Source organism: Lethenteron reissneri, chromosome 27, assembly GCF_015708825.2.
Source record: "Lethenteron reissneri isolate LAM-NWPU_2019-01 chromosome 27, ASM1570882v1, whole genome shotgun sequence".
NCBI lineage: Eukaryota > Metazoa > Chordata > Hyperoartia > Petromyzontiformes > Petromyzontidae > Lethenteron > Lethenteron reissneri.
In genome coordinates, this window is record NC_083805.1 from 6,306,848 (window position 1) to 6,331,175 (window position 24,328).

Consider the following 24,328-nt stretch of genomic DNA (forward strand, 5'->3'; position numbering starts at 1 on the left):
TGTAATCTGAGCAAGTGACCGCTTCATGGGAAAAAAACCCCACATATTTACAGTAATTAGAAAACCTCGTACAAACAAAAGCGCCGTGGGTCTTTATGCATTATGTATGCCATGACTGTATTTGTCACATTCCACTTCTGCAGGCGATGATCGAAATGTCTGTATGTCATTGATGCATGGTTGAACACAAGCGACGCCCAAGGATTGCCCTTTCAGTCGTCTTGCCATGTGTCACACGAGTGCGTAACTACGGAGAAAGAAATGTCTCTCAGCTTCTTTGGTTCTTGTCAGGAAGAAGCACTCCCTTCGTGAGTCTGAACAAGCAGTAATTGACCCATTACGGTATTTACAAAGCAATACACGTACAACCCCAACTAACAGCAGATATTTAAAAAAAATGTCTCTCTCATAAATGTTTCTTGACTTTTAAAAACGGTCATCTTTACACAATACATCTTTACACAATACATCTTACACAATACATCTTTACACAATACATCTTTACACAATACATTGCTCCCACAGCTTTTCCCGGGAGTGATTAATTTCACTGTGAATGAAGAGAATAATCAGCGTCGTTATATATAAACAACAGAATATATAAACAAAGTGTTCATTATGACACTTCATTAATCCCATTGCTTTTGGTAGGGATCATTTCAGCAGCATTAATGCAGTACAAGCAAAGTATGGAGCAGTTATAACAGTGTCTCATCAGCAAGTGGGCAGACGCAGCACATTCGAATCTGAATATTTACACTGGAGGAATCCGATGAGCTATGAAGCTCTTGTTTGAAGATGTCCAGTAGGGGCGGGTCAGAACGTTACAACTTGGGGCAGGTCAGAACTTTACAGCATCATATTAAATAGCCCTCTGTATGTAGTGTAATTTCAGAAACGAACGTCAAAGGTATGAAAACAGTTTTTTTGATAAGTGAACTGAATGGGTGGATACAATGTACTTGAACAAAGGTGTGACTATGATTTACAAATACCTGATCTTGTGTTGGAATCATCCAAACGTGCCATACGATATTGGAACCAGCAGGTACCGTCTAATTTTTCACTATTTTAATTGAATACAGTTCTTTAATTGCTCGATATTTGTAACAATACAATTTTTTTATATATATATAAAGGGCGGATGGATTTTGTAATGATTAAATGCATGGCTATGACAGAGAAACTAAACTTTTTATTTTACCAGGTAAGGCCCAGTGAGCGATATCGCTCGTTTTCGACCTGGCTATCACAAATGATAGCTCAACGAAGTTGGGCTTATCACGTGGCAATTCATAGCAGCCATATACTCTAAACGCGTGATGTTGATTCTAAATGTGGAGGAAGAAAACCGGAGGACCTTGAGAAAAACCTACACGGCCACGGGGGGAGAGAGGAACGCAAACTCCAAATACACAGGCATCAGGGTCGGGATCGAACCCACAACCTTATGCATACCAAGCAACGGAGTTACCATCTCGACAAAGTGAACTTGACTCGAGACATCAGAATTGTATAGATCCAGTTTGTATCCATATGGTCTCATATCTAAAGATTGGAGAACAGTTTTATCAGAGCGTAACAGAGTGTGTACGGCAGGCATCTCATCATGCTTCAAACACCAGGTCCGTAGACGTATCAACATGATAGCACTATGGGGACCTCATTTGCCAGTAAAAATATGATAATTGGTTCTTTACCCTTCTATCTGGCAACAAAACTGACACCTTTTTGCAAGGAGTCATGTTTGCATAGACCGCAATACCTGCAGTCATAATACAAACAAAAGAACATAACTCTGATAATGTGCACTGTCCCTGCCTTTTGGCGACTAGGCTCGAAGGAAAGCTGTCTCGGGTGTGGACCAATCAACTTCAAGGACAGTGCACATTATCAGAGTTATGTCTTTTGTTTGTATTTATGACTGCAGGTATTGCGGTCTATGCAAACATGACTCCTTGCAAAAAGGTGTCAGTTTTGTTGCCAGATAGAAGGGTAAAGAACCAATTAACAACATGATAGCAATCACTAAGTGAGTGTTGTAAAGCTCAAGGTCGTTAATCAATTTGGAATGATATGCAAATATTTACACGATCATCATGCGAATTGATCATAGTGTAAATTAAATATTGCACAGCCTTGTTCTAATTTCAGAGCTGGACAAAGCCCTGCCTCGTGGCTCGTGACAATCCGGTGATGGGGGATTGTCAACACTGGTTGGTGGAGCAGGAACCAGGAGCGATTGAGGTCACTCGCTCACAACATTACGAACCTCGGGTGATCGGCTTTACAGCAGCGCACTAACGACTACGCCTACTGCCAGTTGCATCGTAAAGAATTGGAACAGAAACGTTAGCAACAAAACAAAGTTCACGTGTGTTAAAACTTGAAAGGGTTCTTGTCTGAACCGTGGAGCTGTTTTGAATTTGCCAGCAATACACCGCGCACGCTTTATTTTTTTTACATTTAAGTTCTCAGCATGTGGAAATCCTCGTGAAGCTCAAAGAATAAAAACAATCCGTGTGAATGCATGAGCCGAAGGCAAACCGTGCTGCAAGAACAAAAACTGGATTCTATTCACACACTGCAAATATAAAAAAAACAAATGTCTGCAGTGCTGTATTACATTTCGGTCTTTTTTTGTATTCTGCATATCTCCTTGCACGTGTAGAGGTTACGCCGTTACACACGTATCCACAATCACGTAAAAAATATTCAAATGAGTGGGGAAATACAGATGGAAACGTTTGCTGAATGCGAGCATGTAGAGACACGAGTGTTTGTACAGCTTTTGTGCAACACATTCCAGTTTTACAAGTTGGGCTAGTTTGAGGCAGGATTCAGAACAAAAAAGAAAAAAAATTAACGATTGTCAACAATCTTAACCTTGGCGAATGCAAATTCGCCTGAAATGGAAATCCCCAACGGGAAATAGCTAATGGCTTTATTAATTATTTATCGCAACTGTCAGTTTGATGATCTGACAAACGTGTCCCATGGGGACAAAAATGGGAAAGAATGAAGCAGAGCACACACCAAGCATTCCGTTTTTACACTTTAATATCACATTTCATTGAACAGAAACACGTGCACACCATGCAAAACCAATTCATGTACGAAGAAACATACATTGTATGACTTTCACAATAAAAGGGTTTGCGAAGGTAAAGCGGACTTAATGTGCGCTCCTATACTTTATTGCGTTGTTGTTCGGCATGGTATCCGAAAGTCATACGTTTACCATCACGTGGGAACTGCAGATCCTGGAGAAGCTCCCAAACACGAGGTGCAAAACATCGGTCACTCTGGCGAACACGGATTGTGTTGCCTGAAAGCACATCGGTGAGCTACACAGCAGAACTGCGAACATTCGATGCATCTTTAAAACGAAAACCCTGGCACATTTTAATAAAATACAAACTTTTTATTTTATTTTGTTTTACCCTGGAGACCTCTTGCAATTTAGGATGTTCTATTTCAAGGGGTTATAAAGAGTCAATATTTTGATAAAAAATAAAGTAGCCAAATTAGTTTTCTCCAATTTTTTACTTAAGTGCCAACAAGGCAACACATTGGCTACTAAGCTCCTAAAAAGACACAATATAACATATTCTTGGTTCTTTCGGTAGTCACGTAGAAGCGAAACAATAAAATAATAAAAATATAAAACAATATTTTTATTATTATTTTATTGTTTCCCTTCTACGTGACTTTACCGAAAGAACCAAGAATATGAATCCCTGCAGCCACGAAAGCTTTAAAACAATATAACATGTTAATAATGTCAAGGTGTTCTTGTTGAAATAATTACATCTGACAAAGAATATAAGCATTTCATGAATCTTACTTCCAGGTGAATATTACAGTCAATAAAAACTGCGGCAGGAACACAAGCTTGGTGTTTATTAAACATTCCTTTCAGGCAGCGGTCCTGTCCAGCGAGAAGATAGAATAACACTGGTCAACAAAAAAAACATTTTTTTCTGGTCTGGACTTTTGCAGCTGTTTTAGACTAATTTCAGGGTGCTGATTCTAAATCTGAATTCAGATTTGCTCTATCACATCATTTTTATGCTATCGGCATACCCCATTTTCATTGATTTTCCCCGAAATTAACTCTGTCACTTATGATTGCAAGTTGTTGCGAGTTAAAATATGGTGCTGTATTTTTAGGATAGTGTGTTTATAATATAATTTTATGTAGATATCCACATTTATTTAATATTTTTCTTCTGTAGTTTTTATTGAAAATGCAATATTAGAGATCTCAAAAACCTGATGTGATAGACAAAAAACTGATGCCAGATTTAGAATCAGCACCCCAAAATTACCTTAAAACCATTGGAATACCTTTTGCCAGAAAAAGTGTGTTGACCAGCGTAATCGAGGGAGAAACATAAGCTGCTGCTGCTCCCCATTCCACTCCTGCAGACACTGCCAGCATGCGGAGCGAAACGTCGGGCAACACGGTACAACCCGAAAACACATCGGAGCTACGCTAACATGTCACCAGAGTAATTTGCTGCAAACCACAACAGTTCAATGTCAACACTGTCGCCTACCATCTCTGCACAATTTAAATCACGTGAAGAGAATCGAAATATTTTTCCCAGGAATTGAAGCTCTCCGTTGAGAGAGATATTGAATCATGAAAAGAGTATCCGCCGATATCAGTGGACTGAGGAAACAGTGTTCCTCTGCTTAAAGAAATATTCGACTTTTGAAGTTTAGATGCAGGCCCGATTGAAGCAGAAAGCCCACGTTCTGGACTGGATAACCCTAGCTCCTCAAGAACGTCTTCAATTAGATTTTCTTCGTACTGCTGGGAAGGTATTTTAGTAAAGCCAGTGGCATCGGAGTTGCATTTAAATGATTCAGAAAATAAATGGTCAGGTGATGTTTCTGAGGATGATTCATCGAGTAATACCTCAAAAAGCACCTTGGGGTCTTTAAGCAAAACTTTAGGAATCAGCTCTGTGTCTTGGGAGCCACAATCGGAACTCCAAGTTGGTTTGTCATCATAGTCAGGGCTATTTGGAGAAAATGTGTGCAGCATGGTCTGCATGTTGACATTTTGCTTGGCCAAAGCAAGGTCATAGTCATCATGAATGAACATTTGAGAACTATTTACTTGGATGAAGCAATTTTGTCTTGTTAGACTCGACGTATTTTTCTCTTTGGCCACAAAACAGCCACAGAAACTGTCCATTAAATGGGAATGCAGTTCTTGGTCTCCAAGTTGGAAAGAATTTGACCCTTGTAATTGTTTTAAAGATCCCTCATAGTTCACACAATGCTTGGCCTCAGAGCCCACAAGTGCATGCGGGCTTGAGTATTGGTCTTGGAGATTTGACACGCCTTCAAGATATTGAATGAAACCATCAACTTGCAGATTGTTCAATGTCATATCATTATCGGTGTCCAGCTCAACTGATGTGCTCCCCATATCTGGAGATGAGGTGGTCGGTATGGAATCTTCTTCTTCTGTTTTACCAGATGAACCTCTTGCGTTATCTTCAGTGTCTTGGCCCAAAGACGTATCAACATCTCCAAACAGATCCATATCCAGCTCATCCAGGAGACCAAACAGATCACCGCACTGGAAAGGAGATTAAGCACGGTTTAGGGTGTTCCAAAGAATAAACTTGCATGACAATTCTAGATTTGAAGCTTTCGTGACTGCAAGGATTCATACTCTTAGGTTTTTTCGGTAAAGTCACATAGGTAAAAAAGAAAATTAAAATGAATAAAAGTAATAGAAATAAAAAAGTAAATCATTATTATTTTTTATTATTTTATTTCTATTATTACTTTTATTAATTTTAATTTGATTTTTTAACTACGTGACTTTGCATGACAATATAAAATCTACACGAAATGTAAAAATAATGTGTACATAACTGTAGCAAATTTAAAAGCAACAATTTATGAAAAAAGTGTTTCTTTCAATACATTAAATTATACAGTAGAACCTCGGAGATCGAACGCACCAGAACTCGAACAAATCGGTGTTCGAATGACATTTCCAAACATTTGTTGCCCCGGAAACCGAACGAAATTCGGAGGTCGAACGGGCAATCGCGACTTGAAAGAACCTGTACGGCTGAGACGCGTATGGCCAGCATGCATGACGCTTGCCCAGACAAAGGTTTTGCCATGTGAGAGGCTCAGTTAACACGTAGCTGTCACCCAGTGCAGACCCGCAAAACATCATTCCTTAACTTTTTCGTTAATTTCCTTTATTTTAGTGTTTTTTGGTGTTCATCCATACACAATGTCTCCTAAGAAGGTTAGTGGTAGTGATAAGCCAATGATAATGCAATGTGTCATTTTCGAAATAGCCTAAAACAGAGGCAAAAACAAACCTCTTTAGATACGTTTTTAGTCAGAAAGAGCTCAAGTGACTCACAGTTAGTGGCAGAAGAGAGGCACAAAAGAGAAAGAACCCCAGAAGGGCAGTTACCGGACGTTATGGAAGGGGACTCCCCTTCCAAACAATAACACCACCACCACATCCTCCTCCTCACCACCGTCCACTCAAGCCATCAACTCTCCTTACTACAGGTAAAGTGAAGTTCACGGTTCATTTATTTCATATATTTATTCATTGATTCCATTTATTTATTGTTTCTTGTTTTTTTGTATGCTTTTATGCATGTAATTACTGTAAACTTCGTGTAAAAATGCTTTATGAGAGATTTCTTGTGTCTGGAACCAATTAATATAATTTACATCAATTCTTATTGGGAAAATTTATTCGGTGTTCGAACAAATCGGTGTTCGAATGGCCTTCTGGAACGAATTAAGTTCGATCTCCTGGGTACCACTGTATTTACGAAAAATATTTGAACTCCTTTTAAAGGCATTGGGCTGTTAAATAAGGATGTCTGCCGAGACAAATTTATACGGATAAAGATGGAGAGCTACTTGGTAGGCAGCACATGTATGCTCCACACCTTCATCAACGGACATGGACCATACCCACGTGGTGCAGTGTGATGCATGTACGTATGTGTATGTATGATGGTCACCCGGGTGGCTAAAGCACAGCAAGTTGGCACAGTAGGGGGCAGAGGTGGTGCATCAGCCAGTCATCTCGGTCATCTCAGTCAGTCGACCCGTGGCACCTGGGTCTGCCCCGTGACCTCCTGCCAGCGGGCGTTCGACACTTCACGTGACCTCAAGGTGCACATGGCCTGGCACAAGCGTCATGGTGACGTCACCGCCACTTAGTGGCGAATGGTGGTTGTTGTTGTATGATGGTCAAATAGCCTGCACTGCACGGGGAGGTCCTCATGCAACAGTAGACTGACACTGTCAAAGGTACACAACCGCTTGAGGACATTTATGCGAACCTCCACATAAATCAACGAGCTTTACCTTGGGGTGCGCAGAGCTGTCGACAGCACCGCAAAAGTGAGGACGACGAGTTGTGATGGTGGCCGGGTCAGCACCCACTGCTGAGGTACAGCTCCCCTGAGCACTGCTGACTCGGAGGACCCGGCCACCACACTGTGGTCGTCCAAACACTTGTCTTGCGCTGCCTGATGCAACAAACAAAAATGCAGGGAAATGTATGTTTTTTAAATAATCCTTTAAAGTGTCAAATACACTGCCGTGTGGAGCGTGAACAAATTCACACCTCCTGTTCCTGGAAGACGTCCTTGGAGAGTCTACGCCGGAGTTCCAGGTTCTGATGGGCAAGGTTCAGAGATTGCGCTTTCAGAGCCCGGTTTTTCTCCACCAATAACCGATTCTGAAAAAAAAAGATATTTCATCGTTAAGGATACGGTCTCATTTTCCAAAGGCAGAAAATAATAAAATTATCTACATAGAAGGATGGACAGTCAAGAATTGCAACAGTGGCAGCCAAACAGAATGAAGTGCAATCAAGTGGGCGTTCACCGAGGACATGGAACAGGCGTGTCGGTGCAAGTGCTTGGAGAGGCCTTCTTCATCCAGCAGTGGATTGGCTGTGGCTGATGATATATACTTGAAAGTCTGGTTTCGTGTTTAAAACCTTGGCAATAACCTTGATATGGCACTTAAAATGCCTCGGCAACTCAAAGAGTGCTTTACGTCTAGGGCACCCCACCTCGTGGAAGCTATCACTTGTGCGGTACAAGGCGGGAGCACTTAGCCTGCAAGTGGTACATTATTCTGCCAGGCAAGTTCGATTTGTTAACCTAAGGCGAGAACATGAAGAAATATACTCTTTGGTTCTTTCGGTTAAGTCACAGGTAGAAAAAAGAATAGATCACGACGTTTCGATCGCAACGCAAACAATCGTCATCAGGCGGAAGAAAAATGACGATTGCTTGCGTTGCGATCGAAACGTCGTGATCTATTATTTTTTCGACCTACGTGACTTTACCCAAAGAACCAAAGAGTATGGATTTCTGCAGTCACGAAAGCTTCAAATCAAGATTGAACATGAAGAAAGTCTGATTCGCAAGTGTGGCCCTCCTGGGTCACCAAAACGACAAAGGAAAAACAAATGAATTAAAGTAAATGATGCGAATATAAAACAAAGGAAAAACAACGGTCACATGACAAATCGAAAATAACGCACAAAAATAAGTCAACATAAAAAATGCATTTCACGTAACGAAAGTCGGCTCGGGCAGATTATTTTTAAACTGATCAGAGTACAGTACAGTTACTAAAAAAATATTAAACTGATATGGGGTGACTCAGTTACCAAAATGTAAGCAGACAAGGTTACATGTCCAAAGCCAGTATGGGGCGATGATTTCAATAGGAATTCTAACAAGTCTTCACGAGCCGATTTAACGCTACACAATAACATGTTTCAAGCCCCAAAGGTTGCATCAAAGCAACAACACACTTAGCGTGATAGTTTGTGCATAATAAATTATTGTTATGGTTTATAAAACTATTATCTTGAGCTTGCAACATTTACAAATGCGGAAATGTGCAGTGGGCATCTGCCCACGAATAGTGATAATTGTAACGTAAATTTACGCGATCTAACTCTAAAATCTCTATTATGGATGATATTGGTCGCGAAAGCCTAACGTGTTAAAATGATTGTAAAATTTGTACCTTTGCGCGCAACTCCTCGGCTTTCTTCTCGAGGTCGCACATGAGTGCCATCTTGCGATCCCGGGCAGACTGTGCTGCCACACGATTCTTCAGCTTCCTATCAAGCACAAAAAGAAAGACAAAGATCCCCCCCCGTATAGCTTGACCAGACTGTTGGGGCAAGTGCTGTTAGCGAGTAACCACCTATGAAGGCCGGCACGGCACACGAGGGGGGTGGGGTGACCAGTATCACGCCCGGCCGCCTTTGTCTCCCCAGTGGTGATGTTTACACACCGCACCAGGTACTCAATTGGAGGCTGAGGCGATCTAGGGGAGGAGGAGACCCAGAACAGGTTCAGATAATCGTCACTGGTGTTGGTCGTGAGCTGGAATCAAACTCGGGTTACCATACCAGGTTCGTAGCGCAGCGCGCTTACCGCTACACTACCGCTCACCAACACGGAGGCAGTCACACACACACCAAAGCACATCAGCACATTTGCTACCAATCCCACTACAGGATCCTGTTCGGAAGCGGTTTTTTTCTCTCTCTCAACATTATTTACAGATTCCATCTTAACAATTCAGCGTTATACATTCAAGACAAGTTAGTTTCCATTGATTGAAGCTGAAGTTAATGGGGCTCTGGGAAAGAGGCTGAGTCGTGACATTAGTAAACGGTTGCACTAAATATTTGTGACCAAAATGGTTACAAACATTGTTGAATTGTCAGGTGGCCCAATAAGCTACTTCCCAGGGATCATCATTACATCTCTATCACGAGCCGAAAGTATAGAAATCCCAGATTTCCGCCACCTGAAAACCTGTTTCGCCTGTGAAGCTTAGTCTGACGATTTCACAGCCCATTTCATCAATCGTGTATGTTGAACTTCTTTCGCACAACACGTCACTGAAGGCACAGAAACGCAGTTTAATTGAACGTCGAACCTTACGCAATCCCAGTCTTGCTTCTATAGAACTCGCCTTTTGCCCGTTCAAGGACGGGTTGTATTGCAGTAAATCTGAAACTTGCAAGCGCCAAGCAGACCACCACGTGATATATTCATTGCATCAATTCGTGTGCAATTTGTAAGGGCGCGGTGACATAGACCTATTTCATTTTAAGGTTATAATCACTTGTTCATCATGACGTCCTTTTTACTTCGATGTCTCAACAGCGTGACGGAGATCACGTGACGTGAGGGTTCTGCCTTTGTAGTGAGGGTTGTGAGTTGACGCCGAGGAGGGGGGAGGAGGCGCCTCACCCCCCATGTGGAGTGACGTCACCCGCTAATTATTATGAATTGAAGGACGTCACGTGCTCATGAATATTAATGAGGGGGCTGGTCGCCGTGGAGTGACGCCACGAGCGTTAAGGACATTCCTGGGTGATTCTAGGAGGTACAAGACAAAATTAAAGGCGCCTTCTATGACATATATTAAAATACCAATGCAGCCACTGCCAGACGCGAAACAAAAAAGCGAACCAACTATAACATTTCGATTTAAAGCTTTCGTGACTGCAGGGATTCATATTCTTGGTTCTTTCGGTAGTCACGTAGAAGGGAAATAATAAAATACAAATATAAAACAATAAAATTATCACGACGTGTCGATGGCAACACAAGCAATCATCATCAGGTGTGAAAACCACAGCAAGAACATTTTCTTGCTGTTTTTTGCTGTGGTTTTCACACCTGGTGATGATTGCTTGTGTTGCAATCGACACGTCGTGAGAATTTTATCGTTTTATTTTTATCATTTTATTATTTCCCTTCTACGTGACTTTACCGAAAGAACCAACGAGAACATCTTAAATGCCCTCTACCCCCCGTCCACCACACAACACCACCTCCTGCCCACACCGTGGCACGCACAAGCTGCGTGGAAGAGGTGCCAGGGGACCCCCCTCTCTCCATACCTTCTCGACACTTTCTCCCCGCAAAAAGGTGCCAGGGGACCCCCCTCTCTCCATACCTTCTCGACACTTTCTCCTCCGTGGAAGAGGTGCCAGGGGACCCCCCACTCGCCATACCTTCTCGACACTTTCTCCTCGGTAGAAAGGTGCACGAGGCGTTGCCGCTTCCTCGGCGGAGACGTCCGTGGCCCTCCAGCAGCCAGAGACGACGACGACGGCGGTGGCGGCGGCGTTGTCGTGTGGCAAGGAAGATTCTGCCACGGTGGCACCCGGGATACGTCGGCGTGGGAAGACGCGGACACCTGCGATGGTGGAAGGGCCCGTGATGGGACGACCTGCGACGGGGTGGCGGCCTCGGGAGGGAGGAGGAGGCGGCCCTGGGACGTTGACCCCGGGGCCCCGCACCGAGACCCCCGTCCGCCCTCGGGGTCCGCGGGTATTGAGGCCATCGCGCGCGGCGGGGCCCGAGGAGAAGCGAGAGACACCAACGCAGCCGATTAGAACTTCATCGACCGCAGCGTTCTAAACGGCAAAGGCCGCACGCACACGCACGCGCGGGCTCGCAAACATCTCGAGCACGACGACATCGAGACCGAGGTTCGGGCCCCCTTCAGACCCAGCGAGCCGAGCCCAACCGGAGATGCATCGGCCGTGGGAGAGGGCAGTGGTGGTGGTGGGAGGTCACACTTTTTGTTTTGTTATCAATTTAAATTCTGCCCCGGGGGCGCAACGTGAGTGCTGGCGCGAGGCGCTCAGCTGCGCGAGCTGCGTTGTTTGGTGCCCCCAGGGCGACTTTCGCTTTGAGAACCGCGGGGGTGTTTGACGATCGATGGCGGATCGCCAACTCGACACTCTCCTATTGGTGGATCGCCAACTCGGCCCTCTCCTCCTATTGGTGGATCGCCAACTCGGCCCTCTCCTCCTATTGGTGGACGCGGCGGTGATTGACAGCGAAGGTGGGGGGGGGGGGTGACCAAAGTGGGGCGTTGACAAACTCCACCCCGCCCCCTTTCCCCCCCATCATCACCCCCACCCACCCCCACGCTGGCGATTCTCTCGATTCGCACGATTCCCTGTTGCTTCTGGATTCAGTAATCGATTCTCTACTTTGCAGGACCCAGATTCGGAATATTTTTTTTATTTTCTAGAGGAATCCGATGGGCTGTAAAGCTCTTTGTCACAGACGTGCAGTCGTTTCACAGATGTCTAGTCGGCCCAACGTGGGGTTGTCCGTAGGAATCCGATCTCCCCACCACTGCCAAAATAAATAAGCAGATGATTTTCCCCCTTAAATGTCCCTAATTATTCAGCAGCACTGGTTCAGGTCAAGCAAACCCGAGGCCGGTTTGCACATTCAAAGTCTTGCTTGGATCAAGGCGGACGAACCACCCGAAGACGTTAATAGCAAGGACCCTCCGTGAAAAAAAGAGCTTTACAGCTCCTCGGATTTTTCCAGTGTAAAAAACTATTCTGATATTCTTTGGGCTTTACCGCTGGCCACACTGAATAGGCGAAGTGCCGTGGTCTTGCCTCGCCTCACTTCTCTCTGTCCCACACCGCCCTCTTACGCTCCCAATCTCGACGGTCTCTCTCCCTGTGTCCCCCTCGCCCTGCGCCCAGTCTCGCTGTCGTTCCCTTTTCCCATTCTTGCTCCCCTTCAACTTGAACAAACTCCCACCGCATATAAAACAATCATCTCCACAGGACCTGTTTCAGTTCCTCCCTTAGAACGCCTCCCGTCGATTTGGAGTTTGTGTGTCTTTCTCTCTCTCTTTCTCCCCCGTGCATTTCTTCTCAGGCTTCTCCGGGGGTTTTCCCACTCCACATTTAGAATCAACATCACGCGTTTAGAGTATCTGGCTGCTATACATGTCCACGTGATAAGCCACTTCGTTGAGCCATCATTTGTGGCCAGGTCACTTCTGAAAAACACTTTCCTTCGGAGTGGGCAGGTAGGAACTTGGTTGGACAGCGCATTCGTGCACGACAGACAGACAAATAATCCCTGGTGGGCAGTGTGGAACCTGTTGTTCCTATACCTGTAAAAGAGTCCTACAGCTCAGTGGGGCTTGCCTGGTAAAATAATAGTTGGCTGTGTCTGGTGGTGTCGGGTTTAAACGACACATTTAGATATTTACAAGATTTAACCCAAAAACCTCTATTATGGATGATATTGGTCGCGAAAGCCTACGTGTTAAACCAATTAAAAAATTGTTATGTTAAAAAATCATCTTTTCTCCCATGCCCTCCCGAGCTTCGACCGGGCTTACCCCAACCCCCCCATCACCACAACTATACACCACCACTCCTAATAACCTCACTCCGTATTTTAACCACCGTCATCTTACGTACAATTGTATCATTATATGGAGCCATGTGCCCCGTGCAGTGGCGGCTCCTGCAAAATCTCTCAGGGGGGGCAAATGTCTGGATGATTGATAAGGATAAGGTCCACCCATGCAATGGATAAATTAACAGCTTAAGCATGTAAAGGCAACTTCACTTATTTAATATTAATGAAAAATAAAGTGACTCTTACAATACATCTTGTTTGTTTCTATACTCACTATTAAAACAAACCACTCAAGTTTATTTTATTAAAGATTCCACTAGGTCGCGATAAATTATATTGTTGGATGAAACGTGCTTACGTATGATGACGTTAGCACGTATGATGACGTAAGCACGTTAGTGCGAGCCCTCCCGGAAGCCATAGAGAATGCATTGGAGCGCCCGCCGTTCGAAAAAAAACATCTTTGAATGTTAGTCTATGGGGCCACTCGGGGCGATTCTCAGCCGGAGTGAAATCGCCCAAAAAGAGGCGGTACTCCACAGAACGTGATATGACGCTGATTGGACTATATCCAGAGGCTGCAGTGACGGCTAGCGTGACTCTGTGGTTGAATGACATTGGTGGTGCGTCGCCCAATCGCCCTAATGAAGAAACCGCCCCTGGCCCCGTGGCTATCATGGCAATAAATTGTAACACAATAAACAAGCGGGCGATACGCCTCCTATCTTATATCTGTCACGCCACATACATTTCTTTTTTTGCACATCCCATTAGTCAAACGGCCTTCTGGGAGTGACATTTTCAGCAGCATTAATTCAAATACAATTCAAACTCCAGACCTTTTTGAAGTTCAAAGTCTCGTCAGGCTTGCTAAAACCAATGATGGCAAATTTCCAGTGTTCATAGGCAAAGACCTTCTGCATTGGATATGGGCCCAAAGTCAATGAATAATTAGCATATTTTTTTACCACAATGACGCTCATCATTACTTTGTGCAATAATTGCAGTCCACCACAATGGACATGATCCATGAGGATATGGTGATAAAATTCCCTGAATGGAGCTCTCCTGCTATAACTAGCTTGCCAGGGTCATCATCCATCGACTGATAAACCATAAAAAGTTGCAAAGATTAGCACACTGCAATTGTGCAATCCAGAGGTAGCCGGTTCGATCTCCTGGCGCGGCAACTGAAATAACGGGGATAGTTTCTTAAATCCCTGGACCTCTCGTCTACCCAGTAGTAACACATTGTCCTGCGGAGGGAGCTGGTAGGAACGTCCGGGTTGCTCGGTCAATGGCCTGCAGGGTCAACGGCGGCGTGGTGTATTCCGCAAATATGCCCGACTGTGAGGGCGGGCACAAGCCGGCGTGAGTAGGTTAAACGTTGAGTTTTATAAGGGCACTACGGGGTGACCAGCCCCTTCCCAACCTGCCCCACCCCTCCCACCCCCTACCCAGCCCCATCTTCCCCACCTAGCCCCTCCCCACCCTCCCCTCCCTGCACGATGGACGGACACAATAATCCCCTGTGGGCTGGTGTAACCAGGAGGTTCCGACCAGTAATAGATACACCAACAGCCAAGTTGGTAGGGTGTATCTTGGTAGGGTAAAGTGTGGGTACTCCTACCTCTTACAAGATGCGTGGCCAGAGTTGAAGTGTCGGCTCCAGATGGATTCTAAGAGCTCCCTCTAAGCAGAGAGGCGCTTCCACCAACACTGGTGCAAAACATAACATCGCAAATGATGTTTGAAGCTTTTGAAAACTGTGCGGGAAATATTTGTAACTTTATTTATGTACACGTGTTATAACAAGCATGTCAAAGTCATCCCAACATTAAACATCTACAAAGACGGCCCGAGTGCTATTACAAAGAGTAGTTCGCCAAGAAATGACATTTAATATTTGCATTCCAGTTAAGCAATTGAACCACCTAATTTCCACGTCGGCATTTGCCTTATGCTTGTTATTTTCCTTGCATGTCAATACTGAACTGCATTGCACTTTGATGCCGGATTTTATAGAAGCGGTAGAATGGTTATGAACTCAATGAAAGCATCTTCACACATTCTGCAATCACGGTTTTTTGGCGTTACTGTAGTAGCAGCATCTAACATTACGGTCCTTATCAAACGATGATTTAAAATCTGCTTTCTATGGGTAGACAGGACGGTGGGAGGTGTGCTGTCGGACACAAACTCCTGGGACAGCTCAGCACTTGCAAAGGCGAGAACTTCCATAGCAGAGGTAATTGTCATTTGTAGCACAAACGACGACCACTACTGTAACGTTTTCTGCTCAGACGAGTAGCGATTTTAGTAACCAGAATGGAGCTGTGTTAAGAGACACACAAGTTAACAAAAGCCAAGTACTATTTATTGCTCATAACGGACGTGTTATTTTTGTGTCAATAGCTTGACAGCAGGGTAAAAGAGAGTTCCCATGGAGGGAGAAACCCAGTTCATGTGCAGTGCTCGAGTTTAACACTTTTGTTTCATCAAACACACAAGTATACGTTTTATATTATACTGCACATTTATATCACTTTCATTTAACAATAAACTAAAAGTAGACCTTTAATTCTTTACAAAACAGCTTTCTTGTACCATTTCTTAAACTATCAAATGGTTATCAGGATTACTTTCAAATCCAAAACCGACTTGAACATTCCTGCCCCCAGTTTACATTTGGTCACTCGATTTTTCCAGGCACGATACTCATTTTAGACGCAACCCACACCATGATATGACTACAGCATTGAGCGCGAATGATTTTGTGTACGTCCAGAGGTTACGGTTTCAGGACAGGTTTTGTGAATCTTTGGCACGGGTATTGAACCATTACCGGCAGTACACTGCAGTGAGTTTTCTGTATTAAGATCCAAAATCACATGTTATTTTTTCTCTGAAAGACTAATTATGCAACATCTTAATGGCGGATATCGCAAAAATTGAAAATAAACGTAAATAAATATAACATTTGCATTGTATGCACAATCACACCAAATGAAAAAGGGGTTTTTTCTCCAGTGACAGGGTAAGTCTAAGATTTGGAATTGCTCATCTGTGAAGCCACACTCGGCCAGTTGGTAGCAGGTGGCCTGAAAAACCATTCATCACGTTGAATAATCTCCACCACCAAGGTCCTAATGCACAGATTCATAGCATCACATCTCTGCAACCTCAGGCACGCACACACAACTCGGGAATGGAAAAAACTAAGCTTGTCATACTTATCACACAGTACCAACCACACAGGTCATAAACAATCTTGATTTGAAGCTTTCGTGACTGCAGCAATCCATACTATTTGGTTCTTTCGGTAAAGTCACGTAGGTAGAAAAATAATAGATCACGACGTTTCGATCGCAACACACCTGATGACGGTTGCTTGTGTTGCGATCGAAACGTCGATCTATTATTTTTCTACCTACGTGACTTTACAGAAAGAACCAAGGAGTATAGGTCATACACATTACAATTTTTGCCAAATTATTGCTCAGCAGCCAGAGATCTTTACATCAAATGTGATCTTTTAAAAAATGCACCGTGTGTTATTTTCATCTTGTTTTATTTGACCAAAAACCTTTCCTTAAATGAATAGGTCACTTGTTTCAATTGATCTAGGATCCACGGGGTTAGCCGTTCAGTATTGAACTCCAATGTACACAAACAAATGCACAATGCCACATACTCATTGTATATACATATTATAAACATGACCTTGAAACCTGCAGTGTAAGTAACATAAATATTATATCATCTAAACATGTAATATTGCAAGCACAGAATAATGTCAGGTGTAGCACAAGACAAATAAATATTGTTGAGCATATCAAAGGTAGGGATTTCGTATTGTTGTTTTTGTTAACAAAATGATCAAATTGTATAGCTTATAACATTGGTTAGCAAAATATTATTATTCATGTACACAGTGTTCCACTTTTAAGTGCATACTTCGAAAATAACTCCATAGACAGCGCCATATTCCATGCTTCCAAGGTGTATGTATGTTGAACTTCTTTCGCACCGTACCTTAGATGAAAGGCTAAGCATTTGCGAACTGGACATCTTCTGGACACCTGTGAAAAAGAGCTTCATAGCTCATCGGATTCTTCCAGTCTAAATTAAAGAGGGATTCTGATTCTGGAAACCAGCACATGCAGGATTTTCAGAGACCTGCATCAGCCACTGCACCCATCTTTTTTTATTTTGTTGTTTATGAAATGCGTTTTGAGTCCTGGAATAGTAAAAAAATATACATTTCCCATAGTGTGACTTTTTTCGATGCAACGGCATCGTTAGAAGAAAAAAAAACACATTGACGAAGACAAACGGTCGTGTTCCAGCAATTGCACTTGAAGCCCTACGCATCACACAGCAGCCCAAAAAGTCTGGGCTCAAATGTTCTTCAGGAAGGAGAGGAAGAAGCCCTTGGTGTCCTGAGGAACACTTCTCGTTCGGAGAGATCCAGCAGACACTTGACGAGACTTGTCTTTGCGGTGTTGCTCCTTGAGCTGCTCACCGATGACCATCTGCATGTCATCCTGCAGAGGGCGCAACAACACAGAACAAATCGCGATTATCCCAGTACGGCTACTTCGCCAGCAGATGGCAGTGCAGCAGCAGCATCAGATGGCAGCACCCGTGGCTGTTGCATTGGCACTTACGCTCCCCGTGTGCCTTCGCAAAACGTCGCAATGATTAAATTTCGATTTAAAGCTTTTGTGACTGCAGGGATTCATCTTCTTTGTTCTTTCGGTAAAGTCACGTAAAAGGAAAAAATACAAATAAAACATAATAAAATACTATTCTCACGACGTTTCGGCCACAACGCAAGCAGCCGTCCTCAGGTGAAGAACAGGGCTGTCGGAAAGAAACGTCGTGAGAATTGTGTTTTATTATGTTTTATTTGTATTACTTTATTATTTCCCTTCTACGTGACTTTACCGAAAGAACCAAGAAGACCGCAATGATTGTCAAATAACTCCAGCAGCATATTGACAGAAGGGCTGTACACATCTAGACGTACAATGTTACGGCTGCAAATGCAATATTAACTTGTCAATAAGACACACCGGTGTCATCTGCCCTTCGAGGACCATTACCACACCTATGGACACGCAGACCAGTATGGAACACTGCACGTGAATGACGTCACCTGACTCACGATGTTTGTGACATGAACATGACATGAGCGCGTGGCCACGCACGTGGCTGCCATGGGCCCTGCCCAGTGCAAACCTGCACGACGGCTGCACATTTGAATAGAGTACTGTATTACAGATTTACATTACATGTTGCAACATTCCACCAAAGCGGATAATAAACATTAGAATCTGAAACTGTCTTTATACCGGAGGAATCCGATGAGCTAGAAAGCTCTTTCCCACAGATGTCCTTCAACGGCCAACCAAACCAGGCGTGGTATGGCAACTGCACTATTGGTTGGTCATCTCCAACAGGGCAAGGCTTGTTTTTTTTTAAATCGTCTTTGGCCCATGACTTGGAATGTGGCTGATGGTGACGTGACAGGGTGTTACAATGGGGTAAAGGTAACAGCTGGTACGGAGTCACAAACGATGCCAAACACTGAGCAACGTGTGCGGTGACGCCAAGAGCAGACCCAGGGAGTGCAATGAAAAGAGCTACGGAAGTTTGGTGTAGCAGTTGGAAATATTTATTTTTTGTTAACCAATTTAATATGATTCACAATTATTTAGATCCATTGTCGAGTATAACAGTTCAGTTAAGAGGATGACCCCGAATACAATGGATAGATGCCATCATAGATTGGATGATAATGTTATTTCCCTTTACCAATGTCGTCAAGTAACCAAAATAAGTCGAGTAAACGTTGTCTCCATGCGTCTGCGGTGATGACGCCCCCATGCGATAGAGGAGGTTACGGGTTGACTCAACCGACCTATTATAAATACTGTGCCCACGATTGCAAGAAAAATACCATGGAAATGCACGTGGGGAATTTCACAAGTACGGTGAGACACCTTGGCGGTTATTAATGAACGTATTTGAGCATGGGATGTGGAACATCTACCCACTAAAACACCACAACCGATATAATACCTGTGCCCACTCAAGGTGATGGATTATAGGCGGGCGTTAAGAGGCAAAGTGACAAGCAGGAACCTCAAGCTTGTCTAGATTGTCAGCCAGAGAAGCCAGGCTGTGAGTACCCCAAGAGAAGGGAGCTATCTCCACCACCGCCACCAGAGGGAGGGTGACAGCAGATCATTGGGAAGGGTGAGAGGAAACCAGTAATTGTGGGTAAAAAAAACACAACCAAAACACCAGATGGAAATGCTGCCTGTAAATTGAGTCTGTATAACTAATTTATTATCCCTCCCTACAATTTGAGGTATGGTTCACTTAATTAGGCAAGGGAAATTACATCGCCTAAGCAAAACAACAACAGCAACATAATTCACCGACTGTGGGTGTTAGCCCAAATTAATTTTCGATAATGGAATGCCTGACAAAAAAAAGTGGTTTCCCATTCAATTTCAGGGTGCTGCCAATCTGTTGTTTACAGCTGTGGGCCAGCGATAAAAATTCCACATTCCTATGTGAAGCCTTGCCATTATGGTGGCCACCGTGGGCTTGCCCACAACATGGCACTCATTCTATTGACTTAAGGGATGCAGGGTTGAGTCCACCCCTGAGGCAGGATTTTAACTCGCAACCTTTCCAATGCAAGCCCATACACCCCCTACTCGAATTAGATTGCTTAATCATTGCTGGAATATTATAGGAGCATACACGAAATATTATTTCATGCCGACAATTTGCGACGCAAATCAAATTACAAAATGAACAAACTTGCTCCCGCATTTAAAACAAATTAAGCATGCCTGTCGCATGAAATAAACTTCAGGGATCGTGTTCTTGACATTAAAATAAAAAGCAAGTACTGCAATAACGAGCACGTGTGGTGCAGGTACGTAAATGTACAGGAAGCCCCGTATCCTGTACGTTATGTGTGCTGTGAAATGTAATAACGGCATACACACCTGCCAAGCCTCGAGCTGCTGTGACAGGTCAACCTTCTGCTGAATGGCCTCCAGAAGCTGGTTACTCAATGTCACCATGTCCTCTCGACATCTCTCCAGCTCCACCTCGACCCCCTGTTTCCTGTCATCACACCGAGACAACAGAGACAACCTCATCAGTGACGCAACTTTTTTTCACAAGCATGCCCCAACCATGCCAACTGTGATCATCCCTCGCAGCGGTTTTGGATGGCCATTGAACAAAGACGGTCACTGCTTCGCAGCGCTTTCAGATGCGCTTCTGTGGCCATCTGGAATGCTCTTCCTTCCGATATTAGAAAGCCACTGGAGATATGCAATTTTAAATCGAGATTGAAAACCAACTTCTTTATAACTGCTTTGTGTGTTTTGTTTGTGGTCCTTCCCCGCACCTCTGATGATTAGTACAGTGTGCCACAGTTTGGTGCGAGCTATCAGAGTGCGGTCGTGTCGCTACAGTTCCTTGCGGTGAGTACAATGTCTTTAAAAACAACGGTGCCATGCCTCTAAACAGAATCAATGCCGAACCGCTTGCGCGTTCCGAGATTCAGCGGTGAAAGGAACCCCACCCTGCAACTTGCAGTCGTCTCCGAAGGGGAAAGGGTCAAGCGTAGGAAGGGAAAGAGGGAAGACTCACTTTGCAATGGCCTCGTCACGCTCTCTTAAGGCCTTCCTCAAGCCGTCGTCCCAGGGAAGCCCCGCCAGCACGGTATGCAGCCCCTTGCACTCCTCCCGAACCTCTCGTAGCTCTTCTGCTTGGGCCTCCAGCTGAAGGGAGATACGAGAGCGTATGGGGGTCACGCAAGGGGTACGCATTGGGATGCCAGCGTAACATTGCGAGTCAACGTTAATGACTTACCCACGCCAATTTGCGGTTAAGTTCATCTGTGTCGGCTGTAAAGCGCCACGGGGGTCTCACGAATCTCTAAGCCGTTGAATAATCGCGGTGGACTTCAGGTTAATCCCCCGCATGGCGAACGCGGTGTACAAAATGCAAGCTACTACTGGATGCCGCGCACACGGAAGGTCGAACTTTGTACATTTTTAGCAGAATGTGTGGATACAAGAAGTAGGAATTTTGATGAATTGTAGTTCAGAGACGCCGGTGAGCAAGTAGGAACACTTACAGTGAAAGTTAATATTTACGATCATTGCAGGCAAAGCAACAGTAACATAAATATATCTGCTTACCCGCCACGTGACCTACTCAGCCACGTACCCGTGGGTTATTTCAGTAGCAACACATGAACGGCACAATTGCCATATTTGCAGCTATTGTTTGAAATTATTCTCATTTGGTTGGTTTTGTAAGGATACAAAGTTGTGAAAGTTATCACCGTTGTGCAATTGATGTATGGGATAATATTATTTTGTGGAGCGTGAAGTGTAAAACCAACCATACATTTAACGAGTTACACAATTTCGCTTCCACATTTTTGTTTGGGGTCTTCAGTATCTCACTTTTAAGTTCCACATTAGCTACAATTAGTGGTATTTATGGTATCATCATTCGTGTTGTTTATCTGCTTCTTCAAATATTTTGTCCTCTGCCTCAGACCGACAGCCTGTACATACCAAATAAATGTGGCCAATGGTTTACAGTGCAGCATCTTGAGATGCAGTTTCATTGAGACGCCGTACGAATACAAATTTTAATGTATCGTACAATTCACTGGACACTTTCTACCTCTGACCACATAACTTGTTTCATCTAAAGCAGAGGCTATCTGGGCCTGGCCAAATTATGCCTGTTGTTCATGGACTATGCTGTACTCTGATACTTTGTTCATTATGGGCACAATATAAACGCAAGTGTTATAGTAGTATAATTATTCTAATAAGCAATTGGTGGAAACCTCGCTCTGCAGGTGCTCTGCTTTTTCTTTGTAGACGCGCAGCTCCTCGCCGTCATGCTCCCTTTCTTGACGGAGAGTGTCCAGCTCTGAGAAGGCACTCCGCAGCTGAACTTGAAGGTTCTGCTCCCGTACCTGCGCAAAGCCACAACGGATCACAAGACACCCTCGGTTAATCAACACGGCCAAAAAAACACAACCAGCCTTGCCACGGGCTTGGTGACGATGAAGCAGGGGTTACGTCAAAGCTCAAGAGCATCCTCTCTTGAGGCTCGCTATATAATAATAGTGGGTAAGTGGTTGATGGGAAGACCTAAGCATGCCTCAAGGGAAGACCTTTGGACCAAATGGTGGGATCTGTATTGCAGATCTTGGAGGTTATAGGCCTCTTTATTTTTTGTTATTTCACCAGGTAATGCCTACTGAGCTATGTAGCTCTTTTTCAGAAGCGATCTGGCCACAAATGACACAGCTCAACAAAGTGGCTTATCATGTGGACATTTAAAGCAGCCAAATACTCTAAATCGCATGTTTCTAAACGTGGACAGAAAAACCGGAGGACCTGAAGAAAAATCCACACAGCCAAGCGAACTCCAAATATACAGGCATCAGGGTCGGGATCGAACCCACGACCTCCTGTATCCCAGGCGAGGCAGTTAACATCTCGCCACCGTGGCGCCCCCACTGTGCAGCAGCTGGAGGATTCCGGCAGAGGGTCAGAAAGCGTCGGGCGACGAGGGAGGGGTGGCATCCACGGTTTAGACCGCGACGCCATGCGGGCGGATTAGGTCGGAGGAAGCGTTCAACGCGCGCTGCCGCCGGTCCCCCCTCTCCCGTACCAGCTGCAGGTCGCTGTCGCACAGGTTGCGGATGAGCGCCTTGAGTTCGTCGAGCGCGGCGTGCAGCCCCTCGGGGGTGGCCTCGCTGCCGGTGCTCTCGGCCACCGAGACGTCCGTCTCCACGCCCGAGTCGACCGCGTCGCTCGCCGGCCATCGCTCGCTCTCCGCCCACGCCGCCACGTCGCTGCCCGTCCAGCGCTCGGGCGCCGCTTGCCCCGCGGCCGCCACCTCGCCGCTCGTTTTACTCTCCAGCTTGAGCCTCGGGTCGCCCCCCTTGAGCTGCTCGCACAGGAACTGCAGCTGGCCGTAGACGCTCTGGATGTCCTGCTGGAACTGAACGTTGGGGGGGGCGGGGGGGGTGGCGGGGGGGAGGAAAAACAATGTCTGGTTTGAGTTGTGTTTCTAAACTCCACTTCCGATTGCAGCTCGTGAGGTTTCTAGCAACGTTGGTTGGGGCGTGGAGTGAAACGTCAAACATCGTGCCAGATAGCAGAGTGGCAACAGGCAGAAAAACGCATCGGATAGCTAAGCGGCATGGCCGTAAATAAAGTAAGTGCTTGTATTATCGGTTTTTGTTGTTCCTCTTTACAAATCACAATGCAAACAGTTTTCAATTAAAAAGTAGGTGATTTGTGAACACTTTAAGTTACAAGCTTGCACAAAGATAACTGTTATTATAACTGTTTTTGTTAAAAGGACTAGTTTGGATATCACTCGTGCCACTGATGCTAGCTGTGGCTCTGAACTGAACCCTGGACGCCGGATTCAAAGTTCATTTAGAAATGTATTTTTACATTGATTACACTCTAATAATATTTTACATCATCTGAATATGGAACTGGTAAATGTATGTTTTGTATCGTGGATGTGTGTCAACCTTTTGAGTTATTTCCAGCACCTCAAAATACAGGGGATACATTTGAACGATTAAGATATATTTTGAAAAGCATGCAATTCACTGCAATTACAATCGCATCAACATGCAGCAAAAACAACATTTTGCCTCCAAAACAACACGGCAAACTATCGCGCTAGAAACATTGGTAAAACAACAAACTCGGGCTTCGTAAAAAAAAATTGAAACACGCCACACACAGTTTACGTTGGTGTGTGCTGGTGAAAGGGATATATAGTGCGATTCGTTTGAACGAACCGGAGAGCACATGCACACGGCACAAACCAGCGGCACAAGCCGTGCGCGACGGCGTGCGGGCCTACCCCCAGCAGCAGACAGAGCTCGGAGAGTTCGTGCCTCGAGCACAGCCAACGCACGGGCTGCACAACAACCGCGGCCCGCGGTGAAACGCAATCACACGCACAGCGCACGCAAC

The 24,328-nt window shown here is 44.7% G+C and overlaps 2 protein-coding genes across 3 annotated transcripts in view; both read right to left on the minus strand.

Annotated features, from left to right (window-relative positions):
- Positions 1-3,042: 3,042 nt before the first annotated feature.
- Positions 3,043-11,655, minus strand: XBP1 (X-box binding protein 1). Of its 2 annotated transcripts, none has more exons than XM_061561259.1 (5): positions 10,967-11,655; positions 9,067-9,163; positions 7,643-7,756; positions 7,381-7,544; positions 3,043-5,599 (listed from the first exon to the last, which is right to left on the minus strand). In XM_061561259.1, the coding sequence occupies exons 1-5, from the start codon at positions 11,410-11,412 to the stop codon at positions 5,404-5,406; spliced, it is 1,017 nt and encodes a 338-aa protein (XP_061417243.1). In that variant the 5' UTR covers positions 11,413-11,655; the 3' UTR covers positions 3,043-5,403. The 2 variants fall into 2 exon arrangements, with proteins under 2 accessions (XP_061417243.1, XP_061417244.1); XM_061561260.1 differs by having other exon boundaries at positions 11,081-11,651.
- A 3,380-nt stretch (positions 11,656-15,035) lies between these two features.
- BICDL1 (BICD family like cargo adaptor 1) overlaps positions 15,036-24,328 on the minus strand; it is a 40,395-nt gene continuing 31,102 nt past the window's right edge. The window contains 5 exon segments of the mRNA XM_061561261.1: positions 15,036-17,803; positions 20,288-20,408; positions 20,943-21,073; positions 22,162-22,293; positions 22,998-23,330. Coding sequence (XP_061417245.1) covers positions 17,657-17,803; positions 20,288-20,408; positions 20,943-21,073; positions 22,162-22,293; positions 22,998-23,330 — 864 coding nt within the window. The 3' untranslated portion in view covers positions 15,036-17,656.